This window comes from Gadus macrocephalus, chromosome 15, assembly GCF_031168955.1.
Source record: "Gadus macrocephalus chromosome 15, ASM3116895v1".
NCBI lineage: Eukaryota > Metazoa > Chordata > Actinopteri > Gadiformes > Gadidae > Gadus > Gadus macrocephalus.
Genome location: NC_082396.1, coordinates 14,027,119 through 14,046,135, shown reverse-complemented (window position 1 = coordinate 14,046,135; position 19,017 = coordinate 14,027,119). Strand labels below are relative to the sequence as shown.

The following is a 19,017-nucleotide window of genomic DNA, read 5'->3' as shown; positions in this document are numbered from 1 at the left end:
AGGAACCCAACAGCACAAGGCGACGCGTCTCGTCTGACTTTCATCTGCAGGGGGGGGGGGTACATGTTGTCGTGACATCATTTCCCTTTCAGTCACTGCTAGGCCGCTCGCCAGGGAGAGTCCGTGTCTAGACTTCCTTACATTCTCTTTGCTGACGGTGACATGTTTTAGCATTAACACAGGGTTTTGATGTTTAGAGTGGTCAATTGCCCGCAGGGCAAACACATCTATATTTAGATATACTTTTATGGATGAAAAATGTGCAGAGTTTTTAACTCACTGAAAAGGTGCATCTGTGATTATTGAGTATATTGAGCATTTTGGATCTGTATTTTACATTTGAGGTTTCATATCTGATGGTTTCATTGAGGTTCATATCTGATAGTTGTACTGCTGCAGTGGGCTGCGTTGGTAGTTGAGCTCTCGGTGAAGATGGAAGAAAAACCTCAGACAGAGAAGGGATTCCAGTTTTGCAATTTATTTCATGCCCAATCCGTTCAAAGAAAGGTCTTGTATTTCGTCTCCTTCACAAGTCATTTATAAAAGGAATCACTTAGAAAAATAAACATTGATATTAGAGATGAACCTAGAAATTCAGTGTATTATTCAAATATACATTTTGCATATTAAGAAACTAGACATTTGTCAGAAAGGTGTGGCATTCATGCTGGATTCTCTGAGGTGAACCGGGAGATGGCATCCAGCGTGAGATGCCGTCTGTAATTTTCTATACTCTTGAAGCCTATTTACATTCAGAAAACCGCCCTCTCTCCTGTGTGTATATGTATTTTTATATATATATTTAAAAAAACAGATTGAGTAAAAAAAAAAAGAGAAAGGGGAACTGCAAATAATAACAAGTTAGGCTGGTCTGATTAACCCGCTCTCCAGCCTGATCAGTTTCCCCCCGTCTGGAACATACAAATAACACAGGGGCTGTATCTCAGAGAGCCCTGCTACAACTAATGCTTATGATGCTAATGCTACAGTGCTACAACCCTGGGAAAGATCATCAAGAAGAGCCCTTCAGATTGACAGAGTAAGGCTCAGGACTTTACGTAAGACTACCTCGTCCTATTCGGGCCCTGTTGGCTGCTTCAGGCCACTGACAAAACCGGTTTCGGGCTGTGTGCAGGGGAGGGGGGGGATAGGTGAAATCTGCCTGGTCATTAACGCTTTAACACTTTCTAATCCTTCTTTCAACATACTTGAACCAAAACCTTATACCATACCACACTCTGTGCATCATTCCCATCAAACCAACTTGCATTTGATTCCCATCAAATGCAACCTTCTCGTTCCACCTTCCGTTCCTCGTTTCACTTCTTCGCCCCGCGACACATGCCAACTATCCTTAAGAACTTTCACTTGCGCGTTCACTCTGCAGTCCAATCCACCAAGTCTCTCCCCCCCCCCACCGCCCCCACCCGTATTGCGGCCCTCTGTCGGTCAGTTCCTTTCGATCTGGTCCAGGTCAAGCTCTCCGCCCAGGTGGACCGCGCGGCCCCGTGTACCCTGGAAGGCGCCCTTCCAGAGGGCGTGGTCAGTGTCCTCCTCCATGTCCACGGGCGACCGGGACCGGGAGCCGACGCTGCAGGCCGAGACGCCGCTGTCCTCCTCCCCCTCCCCGGACCAGTCGTCCTCTTGGAGCGCGGTCCCTCCCCGCCGGTCTGCCGGCGGCACCGGCCCCGGCATGGAGGTGAAGCCGGAGCGTCCCCGCCCGGGGGTCCCGTGCGACGGGTTGCAGGGGCTCCACTGGTAGCTCTGCGTGGTGGTGGTGCCGGGGGTGGAGGTGGTGCCGGGGGTGGAGGTGGTGGTTGGGGTTGTCGGTCCGAAGGAGCTCAAGGTTTGGAAAGTCTGGAGATTCTGTAGAGGAGGAAACAGAGTTATAAAGAGTTTAGAAAAAGGAAGGCACGGTTCTCCGGTAGTGGAGTCCATCCCTGAATAATCCTGCAGGGAGAGGTGTCTGCGGACGCGTTAGAGGAACATGTTCGCTTGGGAAGTCACGGGGCTCTCTGGAGGGACACTCCCCTGGACAGCTTGGAGGCACGCAACCACAAATGTGCACAGTTATCTGCACAATCATGCAGGGTTACGTCAGCGCACACACGCACACGCCACACACCAAACACCCATCCACACGGATTCTATGATTGAGCCGTCTGTGTCAGAACAAAGCGCAGTGAAAAATAACACGGATTATTTGCGAAAGCACGTGTATCCAATTTCCTTCCCTAACGGGAATTTATCGCCTTGCACGCTGCCCCACTTAATGCAAAGAGAACAAATGTTTTTCCGACCTCCTCAAGAACTAGTGTTTCTCAAAGACTGTATTTTGAGTCTCGAGTTGTCCTACAAAACTGGTCAAGATGTCATGGCAGTGTGCCTGTGTTTGTGCTTGTGTATAGGCACGGCACACGCAAAAGGAAAAACACGAGCCACTACACTTCAGGAACTGAAACATGATGTCTGTGCAATGCAATGCATGCATGCATTGCACTCATGCGCTTTAGGGTTAGACACGATATCAGTCCAATGGCCTGTTAGAACTGAAACATGTTTCATGGTAGAGAGGGAGAGAGAGTGAGGCCCACCATGTTACCAATAGGATTGAGCTTGTTGGAAGAATAATAACTACAGGATAGAGGAATAGAGGAATAGAGGAATGAGAGGCAGTTTTATGCGTTTGTCACATTCACACTTGACCTTCGACACAGACACACCCAAAAAAGCATTCACCTCCACAGTTTAGTCCTGTTTTGCATACGTACCCCATTGCACCCCCCCCAGCCCTCACACACGCAGACGGAACCCATTTTGCCGTGTCGTGAACGGGTTAATGATGATTCTTTGGTGCCCTGGCAGCAGCAGATGTTGGAGCCCTGGAGGTGAATAGAGATGAGGTCCCCCTTCTATTGAGGCACAGCCGCCATGACGGACACGTCTAATGTTCCCCAGAGCAGGCTGCCGTGCTGCGCGTTCCCTGCCCCGACGCTCACCCTTTCAAAATAAAAGTATTTTTATTGGGATCAAATCCCCAACCTTATTTTATGTGAGGTTTTAAGTGTCACAAAGACAAAGACAGGGGCAGGGCTGCTCCGTGTCTAGGATACAGGTTTCCTTGCTGGCGTGGGGCAGATTCAGCCACAACGCCAGAGCGTTGGGTTGGGGCACTGGTGGGATGCGCGCGTCGGGTGCAGCGACTTGTGTTTACCAAGCGAGTGGCGAGCCAAGGGCTTCGCTGTAGATACCCCACTGGAGTGGAAAAGAGGATTTCTAAAGTCCTTTCTCACAACTCCAGCTGCCTATGGAGTGCCCCATCCAAGAGCACTGCTCACCACAGACTGGAAGAGCAGAAGAGAGGCAGGAGGATAGAGGGGTAAAGGACACGATGAACCCTTTACCATCTTCATCAGCAAAAGTCCTTCCTTTCACCCATGTATCAACAGAAAAAAATGGCAACTCTTATCACTTTTTTTATCAATGACCACTGACTTATCTCATGTCATTTCAAAACGTCGAATTATTAGTCGTTTTTATTTTTTAGACGTGATATTTGAGCTGTGAATGTGAGTAACATCGGGAGGCACAAGGGAGACAATGGAGAGAGAAAAAGAGTGAGAAGGGAGAGGCCTTTATTCCCCAATATGCTTCCCATTAAACGATCTACTGGAGGCCCGGGATTGAGGGTGGATGGGGGTGGAGGTGGGGAGTTGTTTCAGTTGTATGCTGTTAACCCAGCTCTTCCCGGCTTCTCCTTGCCTTGGTATAACCACCACCCCCCTCCCATCCCCCCCCCCCCCCCCCCCCCCCTGGCTGGTCTGGAGTGGTTCATATATTCTGCTGCCAGCCTTGATACCCCGTCTACCCAACTAACCTTACACATACGTGCATGTTGTTGAGGTCGGGCCTGGAAAAAGGGGGTCAAATGGGCAACTCGGCCCCCAAACAAACCACCACAAGTCTCTGCAGCAGAAGCAGAAGCAGTGCCAGGGTGGCTGCGTTTGCAGCATGACGAGAAGCGGCGTCTCGACGGAGGAACAAAACAAAAACAAACTGAGGAGAACCAGGTGTTTCCGCAAGTGTGCCGAGAAGATCTCCCATCAAGAATGATCACCATGTCTGCCATTCAAGGAATGAGGGAGGTTATATGGGAGGAGGGGGAGGAGGGGGAGGAGGGCCCGTCCATATGCGAGCGTGGTTAAGAGGGGTGTGTAAGCAGATATGAACTAGAGTAGAGACACGTTTGTTGTTTGTTAGTTTCATAAAAGCCCCCTCCCTCTCTCTCTCTCTTCCACATCCTGCCATGGCTTTATGACTCAGACTTGCATGCACACCAGCAGCATGCCAACACACACACTATACACTGCAAATGGGACCCCGACACCCTTACTGCTGTTGTTCGCAACTTCCATACATCTGGTCATTTGCGATCTAATACAGATACTGACCTGACAGATGTATTTCCCCGATAGTCATGACTACACGTGGATTAAAGGGATTATCCCTTTAAACTTGGGAAGGCAAATCGTGTGCCGAACACGATCCTCAAAAACACACAAGGAGTCCACAATCCCCCTTACTCATATAATAATGAGGCCAGCTGAATACATTCCTGGTGGACGGCAGCCTAGCAGAGCCCTCCACTCCCAAGGAATAAACAAATAGAGAGCCTATATAAAAACATACAGATGGTGGAGTCAATGGGGATTAGGGTTTGCTCTCTCCCTCTCCACGCTGGCTGTATTATTGCCCAGCATTCAAAATGCCTAGCCTTATGCTAGGACACCTTCCGTCTGATTCAGATCGCCACACCATCCGCCTTTTGTGTTCTGTAGATTCAAGATGGTTGAGATACAAGAGGTTATTTCCTCTCTTATGTCATTCTAACTCCATGCAATGTCTAAATATATATCTTTATTATGAATACTCAAGACCAAATGTCTTGAGAAGCAGGGGCATCATCTAAACCTGACAAGTAACCATAAACTGATACCAAATGGGTGTTAATCCAGCACACTAAATGAATGGAACAGGTCTATAGACAAAGTTGTTTCTGACGTTATATTTGATATTCCGGAAGAAGGGGTGTTCTCTTGATTTTGAAAAAATATTTGAATCTCACTTTCAATACACAATTCTTCTAATATTTTTTCTACTTAAATGGCTTATAAGGGTAAAAGCCAAGTGTGAGGTTTGTTTGAAATCAGTAGACGAATGCAAATGGAAAACCCAAATATTTCATTTCACATCTCAAGGTACCATCATCTTGTGATTAAAATCATGAGAGCCGTTTTACTCCACACTCTGACAAAGATAGTGTATTGCAACTCAAATAACTTGGCCCTTCTTGACAAAGAATCCCAAAAACGACACAATCGAGTTATCTGTGAGAGTCGGAAAATGAAACCACTAATTGCAGAGGGGAAAGAATTCCCATGAGAGGCCATAAAACCTCATGTGTTCCCAACCTTGACTGTAATTCTTGTGCTCCGTCTGTACTCGCACACAGACGCAGGTTGTAACCAGCCAGCGCCACATTTCCATATCCCGACTTCCTTCTCTGGACAGTGAGCCAGCGACCAGCTTTCCCTTGGCTCTGGTGTCAAGCCCCCTACCTCAGAGCCCATGGACCTATGGGACAGCTAACGAGCAATTTACTTTTCTGCTCATGCAAATAAAAGCCATGTGTGAGTTACGGTAAAAAAAAATAAGTTAAAGTACCTCCTAGTGGTGGGTCTAGATGTTTTTCCGGTGTACCCAGAAACACTTATGTCCCTCCCTGTGAAGCCTTGGTCTCATTACATTGCTGGCTTTAACAGGATGTCTGCATCACTGTGTCAATTGAAATTGAAGAAGAACAAAAGAATCAGGAAAGCGTTTGACAGACAGAACCAGTTCTGGAGGCGCCACGCGGGAGGGCTTTAAACATGAATTGCACACAAAATGCGTTCCAAGTAATCCCACTTCCCATGCCACACCTCTACATTCAGCCAAAGGCCAATAGACGACTCCAGTGGTATACTGTTGCATTCCTGAACATAAAGGTAAGGTAAAACCCTCCTTTGACTAGCAAGGCATTCTGTGCATCTTGTTGGACTTGTGCTGGAGCTTGCACTGAGTGTGTGTCTGTGTGTGTGCATGTTGACTTGCATGGGCTAATGTGTATGCGTCTATTGTGGGTCTGTGCGTAGTTTGCTTTCTTTATCTTCCCCTCTCGGTCGCTGGCATTGACAGAGGAAACCAGCTCGCTGGCTCCAGTAGCAAAGCATTGTTGATACGAGCATTCTGAGGGCGCTCGACTGGAAACATGATGGTTTGGGAAAGAGAGGGGTCTAAAAAAAGACATTAATGGTACTTTATAGGAAAAGGGCTAACGTGAACAGCAACTATTCCTCGAGGGACGACTCTCTTTGACATTTACACAGCAGCCATTAACATCTGTTACACATCGATTGTGAAAAAAAATTGCAGTACAGTTGTCTGCAAAGTTTGAACAACAGCACTATGTGACAATACAAAAGTCAGTTTCTTTTTATTCAAACATCAAATGGCCCCCCTGTGTGGGTTAGATATGCCGCAGACCTGGAAGACCTCAGACTAGTAAATGCTGCTACTCTTCTTATTTTAGCTCTCCCGGCAGTCATTTATAATCTCATGCTTGTCCCTCTGCTTCCCCTGACCTCACGATGGAACAAACAATCCAAACATTCACATAGGGAAGTTTTTATTTTTTTGTTGCTATGAATAATAGGCCTGCGCAGCCAGATATCCCCACAATTCATCACCTCTGGTTGCCCTGTCCCAGCATGAGATAAAGATGGGCAGCATGATAAATCAATAAAGCGTATCAACCTTCCAGTAGTATTTCATAACCCCCAAATCTCAAAACGAGGCCGAGTTGTGTTACTCGTAATATAGTAGAAGATGCAACACTCTAATCTTTTTTTTTTTTTTTTTTTTTTGCACTGTAATCTTGTCTCGGGGAAATTTGGCGTTGTGGGTTTTGGGAGGTGAATATCATACACAAGATATGTTACAAGCATCACCTCCAGATAACGTGTCATAGTGAGTGACATTCCTGCACAACCCCTCCAAGGCGGAGAAGGAGGTGGGCCCCGGGGAACAGAGTGATAGATGATGGAAGGAGAGAGGGAAGAAAAGGTGAGGAGTAAGCGAGCGGTAAGTGAAGGGGTCAGCCTTTGTAAGGGTTCTGTTTACTCAACAGAGTGAGGGAAATGTTAAAACGGAGTCGAGATTGCCGGAGCGCGCCGCTCGCCGATGTGACCGGATACGAGGAACACTATTTCTATATACGCCCCCTCAACAAGCCTGTAGGAGATGACAATACAAGCCTCATACACACATGCACGCACACACACACACACACACACACACACACAGTCCAAAGAAATATTTATTCAGCTTGATTTAATCCGATACCCAATCAGACTCATACACACACTCGCAGAGAGAGAGTGGCCCCAAATGTCATATTTGCAGAGTTCCTGAACTCCCCTTACATCCAAGAACAGAGAGGTTTTTGTCTTGGTAATTGCGCTTGGCCTTGCTATTAACCCAATTCATTAGAGGAGACTCCAGGGCATTAAAGGGGAATTAGGACTAAGCCGGGGGGATGATTCCCATTTAATCAACCCCAAGAACATGATACTCTTAGTCGGTGCACTTGGTTCAGTCACAAGAGTCCGGCCATAATCCGAGGTAGTTATCGGTGTTTACGTGTGTTTTTGTGTGTGGGAATGCTCAACATGTGTTCAACATTTCCACGCTAACCTGAGTCATCTTGGCCAGGTCCAGGGAGGGCCGTGGTTCCTGGGTGTCCTCGGGCCTCCTGCGCTTCATCCCCATCTTCTTGTCGCTGAGCTCACAGGGCTGGGACCTGCTCCTGGAGAGTCCCCTGACGCGTCTCCCCAGCTCCGGGGTGGAGTCCTGGGAGCTCGCATCCGAGGTCTCCTCCAACTCCTCCTCCTCCTCCTCCTCCTCCTCTTCCGCTTCCTCCGTCTGGGCTTCTGACAGGCTGATGTGCTCATGGGAGAGCGAGAGCTGCCCGGGGGAGTGGTCCTGCTCCCGGCCGTACAGCGAGGGCGGGGGGGTCTTGGGGGAGAGCGGCGAGGCGGTGAACAGCGGTTGGAAGGCCAGGCCCCGGGTGAAGCAGGGCAGCGCCAGCGCCGCGCCCTCCGACAGGACGCAGGAGCGCGAGGGCAGGCTGAAGCTGAAGCTCCGCTGGATGGCGGGGAAATGGCCGCCCGACAGAGGCACAGCCAGCGGGCCCCCGCCCCGGACGCTGCCCCCGCTGTGACAACGACGCTTCTCCACGGTGGTCCACACGCGGGACCCCTGGGGGCGCCACGAGGAGCGGCAGCCGACAAACTCGTCCGACAGGGACAGAGAGCGACACTGGCGTTTTATGGGGGGCGCGACGACGGCGGGGCTGGGGACGGAGGGGGACGTCTCCTGGGAAGGGGGGCTGGCGAGTCGGCCGTCCACCAGGCTGAGGTCTTGGATCAGGCTGGTGATGGCAGGACTGCTGCCCACCTCGCCGAATCCGTCCCCGCTCTTCTGCTGGCACTGGTCGGGAAAGGCGGCCCACAGGCGCTCCAGACTAGAGCCAGACTGGCAGGGGGGACCCTGCTGAATGCTGCAGTCTCTGCCCATGTCAATCCACCGATCGGCCTCTGGAAAGGCAAAGCGCCACAAACACACACACACACACACACACACACACACACCCCATTTAATGGAATTTACTGTCATGTACCAGTAATAAAAATCTATCCCTGTGGGCACTATATTAGCACTCCATTATAAATTCAACCTTCCAACAGGTATACAAACTGAGCCGCTAAGCACTGGCCAAAAGACACACCGATTAATAAGAGAGTTTTGAAAACTATTTAAAACACAGAAAGTTGAAATCAAGCAATCAATGATTCATTCAAAGTTTGAATGAATCATCTTAGTGATTTGAATACTCCTTTATATCGTACGTTGACATTCGATAATATATTTACTGGTATGTTTACAGAGTCAAGCACGCTCATGCTCGCTTTCATACGATACACGCAAAAGAAAACCGAATTGTTTGCTTAGCAGATTTCTCTGGTGATGACAGTTGGCCCGTCACCTCTACAGCCGAGTTGGTCATTATCAGGACAAGCTTCCCCAACCACTGCGTGACACAACCCTGCCTCAGGCCCCAAGACAACGGAAAGACCAGTATGCCAACCGCAAGGAACAAAGGAATCCATCACATAGCCACAGGCATCAGCCCACCTAGAGCACGCTCTCAAAGTGCTACTTGATAATCTAGCCAAAAAGGTTGACACGGGAATCCATTGATGCAGTTGGCAAATAAGGCTCATGTGGCGTTCCAAGCCTTTCCCTGGGGATGTTTTGTCTCTTGTTTGGGCCCCCCACTCCCTCTGCCTGGTAGACGGAGGTCATTGTTTTCAGAATGATAAATAACGCTCGGGGGATGATGTGGTCAAAGGAATCTTGAAAAAAACAAGCCTCAACCAAAGGATGCGTTTGAAGAAAATAAAAAGGTGTGTGTGTGTGTGTGTGTGTGTGTGTGTGTGTGTGTGTGTGTGTGTGTGTGTGTGTGTGTGTGTGTGTGTGTGTGTGTGTGTGTGTGTGTGTGTGTGTGTGTGTGTGTGTGTGTGTGTGTGTGTGTGTGTGTGTGTGTGTGTGTGTGTGGACTCGGAGAGAAGAATAAGATGATGGCCATGCCTGATGGATTCATTCTGAACCACTCCCCTCTATGTAAATGGAGAACGCCATGCGAGAGCCAACGGCTTTGTATTTACTGAAGCATTTCTGTTAACATAACACATAATTACTGCGAGCCACGGGGGAAGACAGCAATGTATTAAATTACAGTGTATTCCCACCAGAGTTGTGTGTGTAACTTAGTGTAGAAGCAGGTGTGCGCTGTAAATGATTGCCGACGTGCATAAAAAGATTAATAAATGGAGAAGTGAGAGGGGAACTGCCTAACGTGAAACACTGTCAGAAAGACTTCCCTCGATATCCGTAAATGTTATAGAAAAAGTATTTAAAAAGAGGTAGGTTGAATGTGTGCGATGATGGCAGGTTGGTTTATAAAAGAAAATGACCAAACGCAAGATTTGAGGAATGGAGTTTTGGGTTGATGCCGTGGTGGGTTCATCCTAACTAATGAGATGTCAGGTCCCCAATCAGGGACTCTCTGCCCTTATGCAGAACGGGGGAGAGACACTCACCCACAGTTCCACGGGAGAAGAGGGCGGTCCCTCTGCTCATGGCGTGGAGCTTCCGCTGTTGATGAGCCAACGGGTTGAGAGACAAACAGACTTTGAGATGTAGAACACAAAACGCTCAGCCCTCAGTGGCTCACTGCCGCCGGGTCGCGGTGACTACAGCCCACCGACGTACTAATACCCATACAAGAGTGACATGTAGAATCTTATGGAGATGGTTGATGAAAAAAAAAACAACAAGATCCCGTTTGAAATAACTCCTACACTTTGGTGACGTGTCCACATCTAGCCCCACAAGGCAAACATCGAATACTGAGTAGTGTTGCATGGGACAACGTTTTATCGCTAGACCTCCCTTTCAATAAACCAAACGACTCCTATAAGTATTTCCTAAGGCTATTTTGTCCCAAGACCAAGTATTGAGAACATGTTTATACCATCAACGATAGGGAAATAACAGGACACAGTTCCTGTATTATGTGTAGATCTCCAATCTACATTTTTTAAAAGAACACTCTGCTCCTCACCCTGTCCCGACCACAAAGCCCCTCTAAAAGCAAGGCCCACTAATAAAGGCCTAACATCAGATTAATGCTGCAGTTAGGAGCCATTTACCTAGATTCCCTGTAACCTCTATGTTAGTGTCTTTACGAGTTTTAGGGCACATTTTAAACAAGAGTAAATGTGTTGCATATCGTACTTTTATCATGAACCTACAGCCTGCATGGATCCCGAGTGATTACGATATAGTGTACAATAAAGTGAAATTATTAAAAACTGTGCTCACCAGTAGTCTTTCGCTTTGCGTGCACCTTACATCATTGACAGCCTTTTTTTCCAACGTTTTTGAAAGAATGATCACCATGGTAACGCGCAGCTATGCTCCAGATTGGTCCAACAGAAGAAAAGGCCAAGGGCGACCATCTTAGGCATGGGTAAGGAACAGACAGCCAATAGGTCGGGCGGTGGAGGACATCCCATCAGCAGATCAGCCCTCAGATGGTGCAGAGAACAACCTCCCGCTGCAGCCAATTCTGTTTCAAAATACAAGGTGAAAAGGCATTTAGTTCATTGTAACATCCGTCACTTCATTACAGAATGTATTTCAACCGGGTCAATTGCACAGTACACAATGTCAGAAAAATGTGATTGGATGACATTCACAAGGTATTATGAATTGTAGTGTATCTTAATTTGACTTATTATTCAAAACTTGTTGATGCTTTTTTCCTTGCTTTATATTCCGTAAGAGCCTTTAATAATCCATTACATGCATTTTATAATGTCATTAAAACCAGTCAAGGGGTCTGTTGTCATAAAGTGAATTTCCTCTGTAACTAGTAGCCTAAGTGAAAGAGTGAACTGTTTACATTAGACATTAAAAGCCACATTGATGGAGGTGCATTTGCAGATGTAAATGAAACATGAGTTAACAAGGCCTCTCTCATTTCAGAACAGCTGCCCCAATACACAGGAGTGCACAAGATAGGTTTAAAACATTTGACATCATTGACAAGCCAATACAGTTTGCTTTAATGTCTGCCCTGGAAGAGCCCTGCCGAGTTGAAAGCAATGTTCATTCATTAGCCTGATATCACACTAATTGCAGAGCAGACACTGAATGGATATCACTCTTTGTTCTGTGCCTAAATTGACCATATGCCGACCATATTGTAGCTACCAGTGATGCCTGCCACCGTGTCAAGTTACTGGGAAGTGGTTTGCAGTGATGGTGGTTCAGCTTATGTAACTTTTACGTCATTGTTTTAGTTTTTTCTGCGGGCAGTATACCAGATTGCTCATAAATGGACTTAAGAAAGAAAAAGAAAAAAAAAGGAACCAGGGCCCCCCCCAAAAAAATGGAGACCTGTGTTATCAGGGCCATTTAGGTGTTCTATACTCATACTTTCAACGTGTGACCCATCACATCCCCTTTGTTTCCCTTCCCGTCTTTCCTCTGCAGGCTAAAGACTGCATGGAGCCTCTGAGGAGGCTCAATGAGGCCCAGGCCTCTGACAGACTGCTAACATATGACTCCCATTATAGCTATTTATCCCTGGGAACCAGTGGTGCACAACTGGGCCTCCTTGGACGTCAGGGCTTGGTACCGCTGGGTGGAAGTGAGTGAGCGAGGTGGGGGTAGAGGCACCGGGTCTTCTCGGCCCCAGGTTCATCGATCGCCTGGCTGATGAGATGCGACAGCTAAGGTGGGCGAGGCAACACAGCAGTTGGTTTTGATTACGTATGCTTGGACTGTGTGTTCATGTAAATATACACTGGAAACCATGGGACTGTCGAATTACACGTCAAGTCCTTCCAATATGTTGCGAGGGAGTGAGGCATTCTTTCTGTCCAGTCTTAATACAATGATATTAGCGCAATATGTAGTGTTATGTGTGCAAATGCACAGGTAAGAGCGGAGTGTATGGGGACAAGCCACTGGGGTCATGGGAAAGGGCAAACAGAGTGTGAATTCAACCCTGGGCCCATGCTTACTTAATGAAGCAGTTCCTTGACGGGCCGGGCACTGATTGGATAATTTATCTTAATGGAGGGAACTCCCAAGGCGCACTTATGTGGGCCAGACTACTCTGGAAAATACTTGATGACCAACATTGCAGGAGTAGGCAAAATGTTTGCCAAATGCATTCCAAAAGGAACTGGATGGAGGCATAGAAACAGGAGGTTCTGTATTGCATCGTTCCAATCTGCCAGCACCATTTAATTAACGTTTATTTATTGAAATCCTCCTTCTAAACCTTCCTTCCTGCAGTAGTCGTGTTCCATTTTAAATAGGAAAATACTGAAAAGTTAATGGAAGACTTGATACCAGCATTGGAGGAACCAATAAAGGATAAAGGAAATAAAGTAGCCCCTGTTCTATGGACAACACGGTCAGGTTATTCTCCTAAACTAGGTTTTTCCCTCATTTATGTAAGCCTGGGTGCAGGCAGGCAGCAGCAGCACTCGACTCACAATGGCCACAGACTGGAGGGCAGCTGAAAGGGCAGCTCTGATAATATGGCTCCCTGCCCGGGCTGAGATTTGTGCAGGCAGATGAATGGGAGCCTATTTGTGCCCCCCCCCCCTGAAGTCCTGTGATGGGGTGTTGGGTGTCCAACACCAATTGGCTCTGCTTACGGCGTACTTGTGTGGAGTGCGTCTGGTGTCAGGCTTTGATCAGTGGCCCAACAACGCCGGAACCTCAACACTTCATAAACAATAAAAAGTCCCCGGTGCCAAATCAATTGGATTCCGCATATTAAAAAAAAAAAAAAAACATGCAGTCGATTGTTTGCAAAAAAAAAAACATGTAAGCAAACAATACACCTCCTAACTCTTCACATGAGTCTTAGCATCAATTTGAGACAGTCATAGAAGTAGCCATACCAGACTCCAGAGTCTTTGGTTGGATACAGTCAGGTAAGTTTTAACACCCAGCCACCCCTCTCACATTGAGGCCATGGTTGATAAAGTTGTCCTGACGAGGTCAAGGAATACCATTGGACCCTTCAGCCATCACCTTGGCACCCATTTGTGGAACCACTTTGTCCCAACACAACAAGCCATAATGCACCTGGATTCTCAGAAGGGCACAAATTTTGATATTTTTCCATCTTGGCATATTTCGACAGATGGCTCTTTGAACAGCAGTTAATTTCGACAGGACACTTTCAAGCCTGATAATTGGTTTAAAGATGTCGTTTGGTCATTCATATGCATGGCTAAGTGGAACCAGACACTTAGAATACACTTTAAATTTAAAAGGCAGGAAATAGAACTGGAAAAACAGGCAACAAATCTTTCCGAAGAGAACATCTACCTCACAATCAGGCAATTATTGGCCATGATAACATCCTTGTTGCTCCCTTTGGGTGTGGGCTTTATGGCCTCTGGCTATACCGCCAAACATGTGATAAAGAAGAAACCCTCAAAAAATGAACTTTTTGTGAACTACACCTTTATTTTAGACATGTACACAAATCACGTTTTTTGGTCCCTACCCCCTTCTTTATCTGAAAACTGAATACTGGCACACAATTCATGCTCTACTTGGACAAAAGATGTCGTTCTGTCAGCGCAAGAGCAGGCTTGAGAGCTGGTAACCCCTGGAAAGAAACGCCTGGTACACTCCCGTTCAACACAAGCAGCCAGCCCTCATTGGCTTTGTGAGAGAGGTTTCTTGATTAACCAGCCGGAGTTGTTCAGTGCACACTAACCAGACTTGTTATCCACCAGGGATCCATTACAAGGACCTCCAGATGTGGTTGAGCCCAAATCCCCTTCCATGCGTGGAAGCATACCTATAGTGTCTAAATATGTGACGTTATACTCCACAGCCAGACCATGCAACTGAAAATGACTGTTACATAACGCTTGTTTTTCCACCATCATGAGCAGGAGTTAAAGGGGGAAGACTGTTAGACTTTAAAGTTCATACCCCTGTTTGGCTACAGAACAGATGGCCTCACACATATCCATCTTTCACTATTATTGGGTAACAAACTCGAAATCAGTGCTGGATCAAATGACACATTCATATATATCCTGCTGAAGGGTTTATGTGTTGGAGGCTTTAAGAAAATGAAGGAATATTATTTAAAATCTATATTATAGAAAATCTGTATTATCTAAATACCCTCACCTACTAGCGGCTGAAGTTACTATTAATGCCCAGCAGAGAAGTGAAAAATCTGATTAAAAATAAGTGTCAATTTCTATGACAATGGCCAGAGTAAAAAGCTATGACACATTCAGCTATAAGCATACCTGTTCATCTTGCAGTGATCATTAGACTAGCCCAAATTTGCAAGCCTGGGCTTGAACGATGAGCCGGCCCGGGAGGACCCAACAAATTATAACTCCCTTGTTTAAATGCAGACCAGCCACTGTCAAGCACCCAACGCTAATATAGGGTGAAAGACAAATGCCTACACTGCCCATAAAAAACAACCTGGCCATTTTCTTGCTCCATTTTGTAAAGATGTAATTGGATTATTAAACAAGACGAGATCGACAGAAACAAAACACAATGAGCGTGATTCATAAAGGAGTTATGCAGTGACAATGTTTTTAAAAACGGCAAGCATAGAGCAAAGAATGCCAAGAAGTGTGATCAACTTTGATACTGATACCCTGTGGTTTTACTTGAAATCTTCTACATAAAGTGTCTATAGACATGCGTCTTGCATACTTAAGATTGACGGTGTGAAAACCGTGTGGTATGCATGTTTTTTAAGCCTTATCAATGCAAAACCAAAGAACCACTGGCCGCCTCTGAGATAACATTAGAACAATTGAATCACAAGGTTTTTATTTATTTTGAAGCTACCCTGTGGCAAAGTGGTGTGTTTCCTCGTGTTTGTGGTTGTAGTAGTTAGGAGTGCAGGTCATGGAGAGAGAAGCAAAGAGAAGACACTGTTCAAACAAATTGTGAGTAGTGTGGAGGCACTGGCAGGCATAGCTAACAAGCCTTTTTTTCTGGTGGCTTTGCATAATACCTCGAAACCAGGGCACCAGTGAGAACAAAAGCAAGACAACCCATACAGGAAATAAAGAGATAGCACCAAGGAGGGAAAAAAGCAAAAGATGAAGTGAGAGGAGAAGAAGAAAACATGAGATGACACGCTGGAGAAAGAGAAAAACTGCTGTGTCTATGTGTAGACTGATGACTAACGTAGACAGAGTGCAAGAGACAGAGACAGAGACAGAGAGAGAACAGCACACTGCCTTGCAGAGCACACAGGCATGCAGCTGCCCACTCACATAATAGGCCTCTAATAGGACCCTTTGCTGGTACACAAAGGCCTTGCAAATGTGTGGATCGAGAGCACACACAGGAGCCCCCTTTAAAAAGAACCAACAGGCTTTAATCACTTTTATAAATTATCACCATGCTTTGTCCAAAATAACTTTCTCGCCTGCATTGAGACAAGATAGGTGATTTGCAACTCCACTACTGTGACAAGTTCCACATCTGCAGCAGTACACAGACTGTACAAGAGCAAACACACATCATCTGTTCTGAGCAGGAGAAAAGTTTACTCCTCTTCTGCAGAAAGTTACACAAAACACCAACAAAGCAGCAACGAAGTTCAATCCCATGCCGTACATGTACACAGCTATGCACGTTCTATAGCAATGCCTTAAACACAAATATCACAAAATAAACATGCATTGCATTACTGGTAAACCGAAGAAGAACAGAAAGATAGATTTAAGTCTGGACAACACTGATGAAGGAAAAGGACAAAGCCACAGGTTTCCCTGCAACAAGACCAGCCGCCCACAGAGTATGTGGTGATGTTTGTGCAGGCTATCTATCCCATGTCAACATTCTCTTTGTAATTACGTGGAGGGGCTGGCTAGTCATTAAAGAAATTGGAGCTTCCAGGTTTCTTCGTTTGAAATTAAGCAAGGTACCTTGGGAGAATAGTGTGTTCCCCATTCTGCTTAACCCCATAACTATAGGCCTATACACCACCCTCCCACTCAACAGGTTGCATATATATTTGAACCAATGGCAACTTGACAATGTCAACACTTAACAATGCCAGCAATGCCACCATATTCTGTTTAATGTATTCACTAATGCTAAAGCGACAAAAAGTGACAATAACTGGGTAAACTGACGCACAGATGAATCTGTGAGTTAATTGTGAAACATAAGAAGTGGGTTGATTACGCAGACATTAAACAAAAGAGAAAACACTGTTTTAACCACGGTTAGAGGTAATACAACGTGAATAATTAACGGACAGCATGAGAGATGTGGAAACTAAATATGTGCGCATGTTCACGGAGTAGGGCTCAGTTTTGACTAACAACAGTTTCACACAGGCTGTGGCACGATTGTTTCAATACGAGATGCGATGCAACCACAATATTTTCCAACTTCAGTGTCAGCACACAAACGTGAGACGTGTTTATAAGTGGTTGCATTGGCACAAAGACTGGGACCTAGTTTCTACACCCCTAAAAAAATGGTTTAATAAGTAGAAGTAGAAGTAGAACTTTGTAAAGGGGGTCACGCTGAAACATACATTATAAATACCCACATGTGTTGGCGATAAGTTTATCCCATCGGACTGAATTAAAAACACCTTTAAGTTACTATCTAGACGTTCCTGAAACAGACATGCCATTATAAAAAAAAATGACTATGGCAATATTTGTATTACAGCATACCCAAATGCCTAAAGAATAATAAAGGAAAACTTGAAGTGGTTAAAACAGTCCCAACGTTAGTCATCAAACATACGACTTTTCTGCTATCAGCCGATATTTAATAGATATTTCTGAAGTTACATTCAAAACAAATCTAAGTCACAGCACAACTTCAAACCGTAACCGTAGGGCGAATTCATGAAGTTCGCACAGAATAAAGATAGCAAGGCATTTGAAGTTGTCCCAACTACCTGGCTAGCTGAGAATCTCTCGAAGTTAAGTCATCTTCAGTTTCTGCAACAAAGGACCACAAAAAGGGGTTCTCACGTCTGCTGACAGTGAATTTGCGTTGTCAGTGTGCAGACTGTGCAGCAGTGAGCGTTGGAGCTATCGTGACTGGGGCTTTTGCTCCAGCCCTGATTGTAACCAGATCCACCACCAGCGAGTCCATTTGGAAGGGAAAATACAAATAACGTCAGAAGTTAAATTTAGTTATCATGCCGAAATATTTCTACAAAACGGAAAAATGTATACTTTAAATATGATCTTTAGTAACACATTACACCCTGAATCAAGACATAAACTATGTCTAAACAACACGTAATACCCACCCGTTATAAATTGGTATGATCCAGTGGCGTCTGACTTAAAGCGCACACATCTGATCTAACACTTAAAGCCTCAAATTAACACTTGTAGATAGAAAGCTACCACAATATATTGTATGTACCCCTGGTTAAGGTTTTTATTACAAACTATTGCAAGCGTATAGTGTGTCGTCCCGTTTTAAGTTTGGAACTTCTGTATATCATTCATTTTTTTACCTCGACCATTGTGCAATGGAAAACATTTCTACCTCTTTTTAATGTTGTAAATCTAATGCATGTCCGCCAATCCTATAAGAATAACATCAAAACGTTTCCAAGGGGATGGTGTGGGACACAAATATGTACTGGGTCCCACTTGAGAGACCGAAATGAAAGCATGACATTCATGGTAAATCTTGGTGCTGTGGGGACTGGGAGCAGGGATCAGATTTAATACAATATATTTGGCTATCACTTGTGGGAAAAGGCGTAGCTCTCAGGGGCAATGCTGAAGGAAACCATATGCCCAATTTACTCTCCAGTTGGGCTTTGTTGGTTTTATTATGACTGTGGTGTAGATTGTGACATAATTTATGCCTCATAATCTTGTCTAGTTCCCGAACTTCAATGGTCACCTTGCAATGGTTAGTAAATGGAAATGTGCCTGCCTTGGCCCCCTTAGCAACACCAGATGTACATTTTAACAGCTTTATAAAGAAACAATTAAATATATTGGGAACGTGACACACATGCGGGCAGGCTGAAATTTCTGGTCCAACTTTATTTGTGGATGTTCAGCTCCGACATCATAAACAACATCCACCAATCTGTTTGTTTCCCCGGCTTATCTTGGCCAGGGCCATGGGGGGCTGGAGCCTGGCCCAGCTGACATGAGAAAGGGGACACCCTGAATGGCACAGCATTTCTAGGGCACCATACTCACACACCGACACTGACACACATTAGCTTAAACAGCAGGTGGGAGCATGCAGTACCATTTGAAC

At 45.8% G+C, this 19,017-nt stretch overlaps 1 protein-coding gene across 2 annotated transcripts; it reads right to left on the bottom strand.

Annotated features, from left to right (window-relative positions):
* Positions 1 to 462: 462 nt before the first annotated feature.
* LOC132472847 (protein FAM53B-like) lies at positions 463 to 17,836 on the bottom strand. Of its 2 annotated transcripts, XM_060072643.1 has the most exons (5): positions 17,678 to 17,836; positions 11,047 to 11,293; positions 10,263 to 10,317; positions 7,795 to 8,696; positions 463 to 1,866 (listed from the first exon to the last, which is right to left on the bottom strand). In XM_060072643.1, the coding sequence occupies exons 2-5, from the start codon at positions 11,122 to 11,124 to the stop codon at positions 1,450 to 1,452; spliced, it is 1,452 nt and encodes a 483-aa protein (XP_059928626.1). In that variant the 5' UTR covers positions 11,125 to 11,293; positions 17,678 to 17,836; the 3' UTR covers positions 463 to 1,449. The 2 variants fall into 2 exon arrangements, with proteins under 2 accessions (XP_059928626.1, XP_059928627.1); XM_060072644.1 differs by lacking the exon at positions 10,263 to 10,317.
* Positions 17,837 to 19,017: the final 1,181 nt, after the last annotated feature.